The 12,500-nt window shown below is 47.6% G+C and overlaps 1 protein-coding gene across 1 annotated transcript in view; it reads right to left on the bottom strand.

The window, feature by feature from the left end:
• b4galnt4a (beta-1,4-N-acetyl-galactosaminyl transferase 4a) overlaps positions 1–12,500 on the bottom strand; it is a gene marked incomplete at both ends in the record, with an annotated part of 347,224 nt that overhangs the window by 13,038 nt on the left and 321,686 nt on the right. The window contains 3 exons of the mRNA XM_080544549.1: positions 657–1,064; positions 1,389–2,036; positions 2,157–2,367. Coding sequence (XP_080400675.1) covers positions 657–1,064; positions 1,389–2,036; positions 2,157–2,367 — 1,267 coding nt within the window. The remainder of the gene's footprint in view (positions 1–656; positions 1,065–1,388; positions 2,037–2,156; positions 2,368–12,500) is intronic.

Genomic DNA, 12,500 nt, shown 5'->3' with positions numbered 1-12,500 from the left:
ATTGCCAAAGCAAGTGTGAAGGTAAAAAACTAACAAACAGAGTGCAATGTACGACTAGAATATATACATAATTAAACAGAGCTGTGTATATAGACACATAGTATACAGGTAAATAAAGATCACTCAGGATAACAATAGAGAATTGTGGACGTTGCAGTTATTATGTACAGAGGCCAGCATGGTGCAAATAGTGCAGATACACACACACACACACACACACACACACACACACACACACAACCTGGGGCAGGGATTCAGCATATCTCCATGTTTGTTGTGAAGATACTGGGAACACGGCCAGAGTACAGTAATGAGATAAACTTAACATACACAAACAACCCACACATACTGAACACACACACACACACACACACACGCACACACACACACACACACACACGCACACACACACGCACACACACACACACACACACACACACACACACACACACAGACACACACACACACACACAGACACACACACACACACACACACACACACACACACACAAACACACACACACACACACACACACACACACACACACACACACACTCTCTCTCTCTAGTAAGTAAGTAAGTAAGTAAAGCTTTATTTATATAGCGCCTTTCGTACATGAAATGCAACTCAAAGCGCTTTACGCTTTCTCCCTTACCCTCCGTTGCGTTCGTTCAGCTTCTCCATGTACTGCGCCAGCACGTCCACCACCTCGCTCTCTGCCAGCTGCAGGTTCCCAGACACGTTGCAGCGCAGGTCGTTCCAGTCGGAGCGCAGCAGCTCGAAGTCCATGGGGTTGACGGAGAACGTCCTCTGCCAGTTGATGCTCTCCTCCGCCCAACCGGGCCGGGCCTCCGCCTCCTCGTAGCTGTAGTCCGACACCCCGCCCTCCTCCGGGTCCGGTTCCGGGTCCGGTTCCGGGTCCGGGTCCGGGTCGGGTTCTGAAGGGTTGGGGTCGGCCGGGTCCGACGGCTGCTGTTGGGACTCGGTGATCTCGGAGGTTCTGAGGTAGGAGGTCACCCTGTGGCGGGGGTCCATGGGGAGGACGTTCTCCGAGGAGTTGGACCTGGAGGGAGGGTTGGGTGGGTGAGGAGGGAGGGGCGGGAGGGGGGGGGGGTCTCCTCGGCGCCAGGACGATGGGGCTGCGGTGACTCCTCGGTCGGGCAGGGCGACCTCTCTCTTCTCGGGGGCCTGGAGCTCTGACCCCCCTCCTCCTCTCCTCCTCTCCTCCCCCCCTCCTCTCCTCCTCTCCTCCCCTCCTCCTCTCCGCCTCTCCTCCCCTCCTCCTCCTCCTCTCCTCCTCTCCTCCCCTCCTCCTCTCCTCCTCTCCCTGTCTGGGGGTCTCGCTGCAGCTGCCGCCCTGCTGGCGTTGGTGTGGACGACACTACGCGGGGGGGGCTTCCCCTCCCTTAGGGGGGGTTTGGGCCAGAGCTGGGGGGCACTCACCAGCCCCCTGCCACCCCCCGGCCCCCCCGCCGCCCCGCCGCCCCCCCTGGGTCTGGAGCTGAGGTTGACCAGCCGGGTGGTCTTCCCGCTCTGGTACAGAAACACCCCCGGGAAGACCTCTCTGGGGTGGCGGGCCACCTCCCCCCCTCCCCCCCTCCTCTCCCTCTCTCTCCTCTCCTCCCTCCTCTCCTCCCGCCTCTCCTCCTTCTCTCTCTCCTTCTCTCTCTCCTTGGCGGGGCGGGGCCTGGTGATGTAGATCTTGTTCTCCTCCACCTTCTTCTCCTTGTTGTTGCCGCCGTTGCCGGGAGCGTGGTTGTCACCCTGGAGACGGGCAGCGGCGGGGTTGTTGTTGTTGCCGTGGGCGGAGTTGCTGAGGATCTGCTTGGCTCGGCTGGCGAGGGCCGAGAGGGAGGTCTTCTGGGGGAACAGGAGGGCGGATTTACTCAGTTTGGGGGGAGTCTCGGCTCCTCCTCCTCCCCCCCTCTTGCCGGGCCCCAGCTCAGAGGGACCCGTGCGGATCCAGGAGAGGGAGCGTCCTCGCACCACGCTGTCCGTCTCGGGCTCCTCGCTGTCCCCTTCCGGGTGTCTCCTCCTGGAGGTCTGCGGCCCTCTCCGATGTCTGTCCCTGTCCCCGTCTCTGTCCCTGTCCCTGTCCCTGTCCCCGTCCCTGCCCCTTTCCCCCTCCCTGTCTCCGTCACGCTGGAGGAAGTGCCTCCTCTCCCTGCGGACCACCACCATGTCGTTCCCCTCCGGCCCCTCCTCCCCCTCTCCTCCCTCTCTGTCTGCGGGAGTGGGGCCGGAGCGGCGGGAGGGTCTGGAGGTGTGGCTGGCCTGGCTGGGCCGGGAGGTCTTCTTGGGGGGCTGGGTGCCCACGATCTCAGCCTCGTCCTCCACGTCCACCCCCTCCTCCTCCTCCAGGAAATCTAGGGTGGAAGACAAGGTCAGCAGAGGTCATTCATAATAATAATAATAATAATAATTATTATTATTATTATAATAATAATAACAATAATAATACATTAGACATATATAGAGCTTTTCTAGACACTCAAAGACGCTTTACGAACTGAAAAGATTGAGTAGTAATAATAAAAAGAAACCAAAAATAAATAAAATAAAGTATAGGGGCCTAATTACAGTTTTTTACGGTTGCTAAGTCACAGTGTTCAATACTGAAGCCACAGTTTCACAACTCTTCATACAGTCTGCATTAGTAACACTCATGTTGGCCAATGACTTCATTCATGTCTCAAAAGAAGCTCGTTCAACCACACACTGTCAACAATGTTCACTCAGAAGCATACACTGTCATTCATAACATTCTGACTTACAAAACACTAACAACAGGGACTATTACATAGTTTGAATGATTTTCACAAGAATGAATATTTCATTATAAAAATGGTTTGATTTATAGTAATCATAGACAGAATAGTTGACTGTACAACTGTAAAGTATTAGGCAACAAGAATGAATCAGAAATGCGGCAATTTGCTTCTATCCTTTATTCTATATTTTGCTTCTATCCTTTATTCTATGTTATATCCTTTTTTTTCAGTATCTTTGCAGAAAGTAAGTTACGGTACATTTACTTCAAAGTACACTACATTTACTTGTGTAAAATGAAAAGTGAAAAATAAAGTGGAAAATGCAAAGTTCAAATAAAAAAGAAAAACAGAAATTCCAGGGCTACAATACAATAGCAATCACACCAAAAATGTCTCACTCCTGAGGATTTTGGTCCACCCTCTGGTCTGCATCTGGTCACATCTAATGTCTTCCCTGGCAATGCATCTAGTCTATTTAATTTCATTGTATATATTCTGCTAATATTTTCTAGACATTTCAATATGTTTACTGCAAATAGTGAAAATACCACCGCTCATCCGTTATCAGACTTTGCTGAGGTGCTGGAACTGAAGAGTATCAATAGAGTGCAAAATAACAGCATCTGCACACTCAAACACTGCAAAAAAACTGTTTATTGCGAGCTTTCTGTCATATATGATAGGAATATGATTACTGGAATGGAATGGAATGGAATGGTCTTTATTTGTCATTGATATAGTACAGGTACCAAACAACGAAATTTGGGAGGGGGGGCTCCCCTGGTGCTAGGAAAGAAAAAAAACTGAAAAAAACAAGAAGGGAAAGGAGCTGGTTTACATAAATAAAGGCTATGTACACTATCCACTATACTATACTGTACAAATAAAACACTGTGCTGTACTCTATGCTATGCTATACCTATTCTAACCTATTGCTGTACTCTATGCTATGCTATACCTATTCTAACATTTCCTATTCTCTGCAACCTTATGTACCCTAGGGTTGTCATATTGCACATAGTGTTATTGCACATTCATTTAAAGTGTCGCAGTTTGCAGGCTTGAAATGTACACATTTGTGCCTCAGCACTACACCTGATTTTCAATCCAGCAGCTGCCATCAATCCGTCCAGACTGTCCAGGGCCCAGAACCTAGGTCTTTGCTGTGTTCAGGGCCTGGATGGCCCTGGGGTAGAAGCTGAGCTTCAGTCTGTTTGTCCTTGCGAACATGGTCCTGTACCGCCTGTTCGAGGGCAGCCGAGCAAAGTGTTCGTACCCAGGGTGGGATGGGTCTCTGGAGATCTTGGAGGCCTTCCTGAGGCAGCGTGAGTTGTACAGCTCTTCCAGAGAGGGGAGGGGGGCGCCGGTGATCTTCTGGGCCGTTCTCACGACTCTCTGTAGCGCATTCCTCTCTGCGGCTGTGCAGCTGGAGAACCAGTTGCAGATGCAGTAGGTGAGGATGCTCTCCACTGCGCAGCGGTAGAAGGCCACCAGCATCTCCTGTCCGATGTGGTCCTTCCTGAGGACTCTCAGGAAGAAGAGCCGCTGTTGTGCCTTCTTGATGATGGCTGCTGTGTTGTTCTTCCAGGACAGGTCATCCTGTATGTGCACCCCCAGGAATCGGAGGGTTGAGACTCTCTCAACGCTCCCTCCGTCGATGAGCAGGGGCTGGACCTCAGATTTTTTCCTCCTGAAGTCCACGATGATTTCCTGGGTCTTTGACTGGTTCAGCAGCAGATTGTTAACCTTGCACAGCTTGCTCAGCTGCTCTACCTCATCCCTGTACGCCGCCTCGTCCCCCCCGAGATGCAGCCCACCACGGTGGTGTCGTCTGCAAACTTTACGATGGAGTTGCTGGGGTGGACGGGGGTGAAGTCGTAGGTGTAGAGGTTGTAGAGGATGGGGTTTAGCACGCAGCCCTGGGGGGACCCAGTGCTGAGTCTGAGGGCTGTGGAGGTGTGGGAGCCCACCCGCACCCTCTGGGGGCGGTCAGACAGGAAGTCCTTGATCCATGCACATATAGAGTGTGATAGTCCCAGGTCTAGTAGTTTGGTCACTAGCCTGTCTGGAAGGATGGTGTTGAAGGCAGAGCTGAAGTCCACAAAGAGCAGTCTCGCGTAGCTGTTTCCCCTCTCCAGGTGGGATAGAGTGGAGTGGAGAGTCGTCGCGATGGCGTCCTCTGTGGACCTGTGGGCTCTGTAGGCGAACTGGTATGGATCCAGGTTGGGCGGGAGGCGTGTGACTATGTGGGCCCGGACTAGTTTCTCGAAGCACTTCATGATGATTGGTGTGAGTGCCACCGGGCGGTAGTCGTTTAGGCAGCTCACCGTGCTTTTCTTCGGGACTGGGATGATAGTTGAGGTTTTCAGGCAGGGTGGGATGGTGGCCTGGGACAGGGACTGGTTGAAGATGTTGGTGAAAACCCCGGCCAGCTGGTCGGCGCAGTCCCTCAGCACCCGTCCCAGGACGCCATCCGGCCCTGAGGCTTTCCTGGGGTCCACCGCCTTCAGCACGCGTCTCACTTCATGCTCTGTGAGGGTGAGGCTGCTGAGAGCTGGAGAGAGTGGTGTTTGTGTTGTGGTTACCTCCGTTCGCCCCTCGTCGAACCGGGCGTAGAAGGAGTTCAGCTTTTCCGCCAGCAGGGGGTCGTCCTCTGCGGCTGTGAGCCTGTTGGCTCTGAAGTTTGTCATGTGCTGAACCCCCTGCCACACCCGCCTGGAGTCGTTGCTCAGGAAGCATTCCTCAATCTTCTCTCTGTGGTCTGCCTTGGCCTCCCGGATGCCGCGCTTTAGGTTAGCCCTGGTGGTGCTGTACAGCAGTGTGCCCTTCCCTACGAAGGCGTTGTCCCTCTCATTGATCAGTTTTTGGACCTTCCCAGTCATCCATGGCTTCGTGTTGGGGTAGACCCGGACCCGTTTGTCCACGGTGACTGAGTTGGTGCAGTTCACTATGTGGTTCAGAACCGACGACGTGAACTGTTCCAGGTCCTCATGCTCATATTCCTGCCATGAGGTGTCATTCAGGCAGATCTGCAGTGGAGCGGACCCTGCTGGCCAGGTTCTGACAGTCTTAGTGGTGATGGGAGCACTTTTCCTCATGGGAGTGTAGGCTGGGATCAGGAGGATTGACACATGCCTAGATGAGCTAGCGGTCTAGCCTTGTAAGCAAGCTTGATGTTGGTGTATACCTTATCCAGTGTTTTTTCTCCTCTTGTTGCACATTTAACATGCTGATAGAACTTCGGTAGTACTACCTTCAGGTCAGCATGATTAAAGTCTCCGGCGATTATATGGACTGCCTGTGGGTCCGCGCTCTGTTCACCACTGATGACGTCATGTAGCCGCTACCATCCGCGTTGGGCGCAATGTAAACAGATGTTATGTACACTGCGTTGAATTCCCTCGGGAGGTATGTGGGTCGGCATTTAACAGTCAAGTATTCCAGGTCTGGGGAGCAGTGGCTACTTACAGTTTTCGTGTTTAAGCACCAGCTGTCCTTCGTAGATATAATGAGGCCGCCTCCTCGCGTCTTCTCACTAAGCAGCGTCCGGTCCGCCCGGTGTAGAGTCCTTCCTTCCAGGCCTATCGCGGAGTCCAAGATAGTGTCATTTAGCGAGGTCTCCGTGAGAAAAATCACACAGCTATCTCCCACGATGTTATTAGTAGCGACCTGTAGTCTCAATTCGTCCATCTTATTAGCCAGAGACCTGACGTTGGATAGGAAAATACTCGGCAAAGCTGGCTTATCCAGGCTTCTCTTTAGCCTAGCTAGCAGGCCCCCCCTTCGTCCTCGGCGTTGCTTACGATCACGACGTCGACGTTTGCGCTTGAGTGTTGGGATAGCGTACCATTGTTCACCCGGCGACCTAGCGATTTCGAATGGGATTCCTTGTTGTTTCAAGAATTCCGTTGTTACAGTCCTCTCATTTTGCGCACCAACTTCTAGTAAGTCTAGTCTGCTGTAGGCAGGGGCGCCGCTAGAGATTCTGGGCCCCATGACAGAATATCATTTTGGGCCCCCCCACCTAAACCACCCATCAACCTAAACCCCGTTGAAGTTGATGAACTATTGATGCACTGCAAGAAATCCAATGATGGACATCTTTTGTAAATGTAATTTAAAATTACAGTTAATACAGGAATCAACAATTCAGCAAAGAAATCTCAACATTCTTTAACTTATTAAATTAAGACATGAACAACACAAGGACAAAAGTATAATTAAATGAAGATTGGAACCCAATTATAAAAGTATAAATCACACAAAAAGTAAAAAATATAATTTTAATGGGGTGGTATTGTGTCTAAATAAATGTAGATCTTGTAAAGATCAGTTGGCCATAATACTGTCAGGATTAGATCAATGAAGAATTACAGCAGAGAGATATTTACTGACTCAGCATTGCTTGTTTCACACAAAGACAAACGTGTCTTATACAAGAGGGAGCAACACAGACATGGTGCCAGCGAAATTTAATGTGAAATGGGAAGATTTTTATTTTTACACTGCGGCAGTACTGTAGAATAGTATACCTGGAGAGCTAAAAACTATATCTAGCCTAATGCACAACGATTCAAGATAGGAGTAAAGAGATCAAATCAAATCAAAGCTAAACGCTGGGCCTTCTTAGTGGCAAAATCTTTAATAAGATCCTTGAAATCTAGTGATGAAGCCAACTTGCTGTGCTGCTGTCATTGTCCTTTGTTACTTCTTGCTCTTCTTCTTCTGCCTCTTTACCTCTTATTTTTTTAAATTGTATTTAATTTAGCCATTTAGCAGACACTTTTAATCCAAACAATTACGAATTACAGGGACATTCCCCCTGGAGTAACTGAAGGCTAAGTGCCTTACTCAAGGGCACACTAGTAGTGGTGTGGTTTCAGGCGGGATTTGAACTCGCAACCTTCCGATCACAAGTCCAACTCACTATCCACTACTAGACCACCACTACCCCCCCCCCCCCCCCCCCCCCCCACCTCTGCTCTCCTCTCTGGCTGCCTTGCTTGAAGAGGGCCCTGGCATGGAGTATCCATAGGTACATAATTCATAATATGTCCTATAATAGTAACATAATAATACATACATTACACCAGATTAGCTAACTTAAATGTTATCTAGCTAGCTAACAATATTATTAAGATGCCAGTGGTCAATGTTATTGCAATTACTGGAAGAACTATTAACTAAATATGAATATTAGCTAAAGTTGTATTCAATGCTTGCATGGTAATGCAGCATACATTAAAATATTCTAAATCTTAATGCTAACCCCAAAATCCTACTGCTCACCTCCTTCTCCTTCAACTGGGAGGTGGGTTGAGGGAAGGAGTCCTGATCCTGAAGCATCTGTGCATGACGTGATTAGCATGTAACATTATACTAGTTAGCTAGCTAGCTATAGCAAGAGTGCATAGCTGCTGGATACAAATTCACTGAGCTCTAATAACCTATATTTGGACCAAAATTGCACTCATCTCATACATTTAACTGAAATTATACTGACAGTGCACTGTAAGTTAACTATACTTGAAGTTAATGTTAATTAGCTATCCGCTTGTTAAGTCTGACGTCAAAAGTGACGTTTAACTATTTCCGAGTCCAAACTAGAAATTCTCCGCACCAGAGTACCAGTGTACTACAGCGGGAATGACAGTTTAATCGTTTTTTAGACTCGGATCTATTCATTCAACAAGGGACACAGCACTTTCCCGTTTTCCCCATATTGTCAGGGTATTTGAGCCTCGGAAAAGCGCTATATAAATATCATTAATTATTATTATTATTTCTCCATTTCGAAGACAGCGCCTCAGCCAACGTTGGGACCCGGAAACACGTCACGACTTAACAAGCGGATAGCGAGCTAACTAGATCATCCACGCAGTGATTAGATCACTAAACCACTGTTTTTAGTGATTTTTTTACTTTTCTCTTTTGAGACCCTGACTTTGGCTTTGCCTTTCACGACATCGTCCACGCACGCACGCGTACATTTGATGCATTTCCAATCTGGCTGTCCTCCATCTGTCCCACACACACGTACTACAGCAGGACATGTTGGTCATGGAAACCTTGTCAGAATGTTCGCGGTAACGTTCCTTTAGTCTAGCAGCTCGCGCGCGGTGGACTGAACCATGCAGTGAATACATAGAGGGGTAAATAATAATAAGGCTTAATTTTGTTAAACATAGAGAAACAAAACTCCAGTTTGTTTCTTTTGTGACTTTTTTTAATACATATAATTATAATTTGAATTCGGCTACATTAACGTCCTTATGATAATAGTAATAATATTATTTATAAATATAATATATATATATATATTTTTAAAGATTCTCATGGGCCCCTGTCAGTGCTGGGCCCTTAGAATCGTCCTAACTTACCACCCCCTAGCGGCGCCCCTGGCTGTAGGTACTATTTACACAACCGTTCCTTATAAGTACTAAAATAAAAATGTACATACAAATGTACTTAAAAACACTAAAAAACACCAGCGATGGAGCCACTCCGAGCCGCACGTCTGAGCGCGCCGCCATCTTGAGTCAGAGATTACTGCAAAATTGCACCAAATAATTCAGTTTTGAACGTGTTCTTCACAGTTTTGAACACAGTGGTTTAACAATGAAAAAATGTGTTGCAAATACATAGTATTTTGCAGGTGGGGGAGTTTGAATGAGAGAAGTGTTATGGATTTTGGAGAACGTAATCATTGAATGCATTTTGTATGAAAGCAATGCACAAATCACAGAGAAAGAGTCACAGTTTTGTTCACATGGGTTTCTGCTCTGCTGACTGTATGAAGAGTTGTGAATCTGTGGCTTCAGTATTGAACACTGTGACTTAGCGACCATAAAAAACTGTAAGGTAGTGCTGGGGACACATGGGAAGGGGAGGGGGAGAGGGCTAACTGGTGATTCAGACCATACAATACATTCATACAAAGAAGCCTTAAAGACCCCCTCCAGAGCGGTGACGATGGAGGTGTGTCACATGGTGAAGGAGGGGGGGGGGGGGGGGGAAGGAGACATTTGAGAAGGTTTTTGTGGAAGGGAGGGGGGGGGGGTGGAGGGTTGGTTGGTTAATGATTTTGAATGAATTGTTGTGTTTTTCTTTTCTTTTCTTGTTTTTTCTGAGTTGTTAGGGGACTGATGCCTACTTGTGTGGTGTAATGTGTAAATACGGCACTGTAAATAATGGAAATTATGATTTATTTTTCTTTTAAAATATTTGGGAGGGGGGTTATATTATTATCGAGGAGGATGTTGTTGTTGTTGTTGTTGTTGTTGTTGTCTGGAACTTTGAACTGAACTGCCAACCAAATTCTAGGCAACCTGTCCCAACCTGCCTATGCAGCGTGCTCACAGAGCTGTGTGTGACAGATGGCAGACGGCGTATAGCTCTCCCCGCCCCCCCTGGTGGGAATGGAGAGCGGCAGACAGGAGATAGATTAATTCCATCATCACACGCGGACGTCCGCCTGGCGGTCTCAGGTGGCTGCCTCTTCAGACGGTGCAGCCAGGCAGAGACACAACAGCTAATGTCCGACACCGCAAGTTGGCATTGCACATTTGCACTCTCTATCTCTCTCTCACACACACACACACACACACACACACACACACACACATACACACACACACGCACACACGTACGCACACTACAGACACGTACACGTCCATGTACACACACGCATGCACACTACAGACACGTACACACACACACACACACACACACGTACTGCACTCATACATATACATCCATACTATTACATCCTACTACTGCGACAACTCATGCCTCCAAAACACTTGTGCTATCTTATGCTATTGTTTATATTATTATTATTATTATTATTATTATTATTATTATTATTATTATTATTATAATTTTTAGATACTTCATTACTTTACACTGTTGAGGAGCTAGCTCACTCTAAGCATCATTGCATCATCTACGGCTGTATTTTGTCTATATATGACAAATAAACGTATAATACTGATTTGATTTGATTTGGTAGAAGTGTGTTTCGACCAGGGAAGTGTTTGATGTGTTGTTAAAACATACAGTACCAGTCAGAAGTTTGGACACACTTTCCCGTTCAATTGAATGGTCTAATGAAGTGTGTCCAAACCTCTGACTGGTACTGTATACAGGGGTTGGAAATTATTGATCTCCTGCAGCTCTCTGCCATTTTAATTGCTGAACCTCTGACTCATTATTTTATATTTTGAACAATCACTTTCTCCAGTCCGCTCCTGAGGTGTGTGAGGCAGCGATCGCGCTCCCTCTCCACAGGGGTGAGCCCAGCCATTTCAATAATTACCGTCCTTATCTCGAGGCTTTCTGGCTTAGCAAGAAAATACATAAATTCTCAGATGCGGGCCTATTAAATTGTATTTTAAATAATTCAATGTGCACCGGTCAGGTTTTAGGTCCAGACATAACACGTCTCCTCTGCTGCCCGAGTTACAAATGAGATTGTTATCTCTCTTGTTATCTCTCTGGATTAGAAACAGCATTATGTCTTTGATAATGTAGGTGTTATATCTGTCTCAGGTAGGTCTACTTCATGAAGGGAAGCGTCACTAATCACCTCCATTATATGTAGAAGTGGTAAGTCTAAGTAGCTAGCCGTTGCGGCTAATGTCCTGTGTAGACCACACTTGACCAACACAGTCTCCCAATGGTCACGTTCTGGGGGGACCTGTCCTCTATATGGACCTGTCTAAGGCTTTGGACACGGTTGGTTCGGATCAGTGGCCTGTAATTGGACTCACAATGACCTGCAGTACAGGACTCAGTGTATTTTTTACTGGGAGTTCAGCCTAGTTTTCTCAGGGGTAATAAAGGTGTCCCGCAAGGGTGAATCCTAGGTCCACTGCTGTTTACTGTTGGTAAATGCACTGCACTTATACAGCACCTTATTCCAAAGCGCTTTACAAAGGCCTCTCATTCACCCATTCACACACCCATTCACACACCAACGGCGGCAAGCTACCATGCAAGGCGCCGGCCCGCTCACCTGGAGCAATTTGGGGTTCAAAGTCTTGCCCAAGGACACCTCGACACGTGGACAGATACAGAACCGCCAACCTTGCGATCATTAGACGCCAGTTCTACCTCCTGAGCCACAGCTGCCCCTGTTGTTTATGTTTACATAAATAACGTTGTTTTGTCTTTGAACAACGGTAAGTCTGTATGGTGATGATAGTGGTGTCAACTCCTGTGTTTGAACAACGGTAAGTAGCATCTGTATGGTGATGATTAGTGGTGTCAACTCCTGTGTTTGAACAACGGTAAGTAGCATCTGTATGGTGATGATAGTGGTGTCAACTCCTGTGTTTGAACAACGGTAAGTAGCATCTGTATGGTGATGATAGTGGTGTCAACTCCTGTGTTTGAACAACGGTAAGTAGCATCTGTATGGTGATGATAGTGGTGTCAACTCCTGTGTTTGAACAACGGTAAGTCTGTATGGTGATGATAGTGGTGTCAACTCCTGTGTTTGAACAACGGTAAGTCTGTATGGTGATGATAGTGGTGTCAACTCCTGTGTTTGAACAACGGTAAGTCTGTATGGTGATGATAGTGGTGTCAACTCCTGTGTTTGAACAACGGTAAGTCTGTATGGTGATGATAGTGGTGTCAACTCCTGTGTTTGAACAACGGTAAGTCTGTATGGTGATGATAGTGGTGTCAACTCCTGTGTTTGAACAACGGTAAGTCTGTATGGT

Source organism: Nansenia antarctica (assembly GCF_963989245.1).
Source record: "Nansenia antarctica genome assembly, chromosome: 14".
NCBI lineage: Eukaryota > Metazoa > Chordata > Actinopteri > Argentiniformes > Microstomatidae > Nansenia > Nansenia antarctica.
The sequence above is the reverse complement of the archived record's forward strand: the minus strand, read 5'-3'. Positions and strand labels throughout refer to the sequence as shown.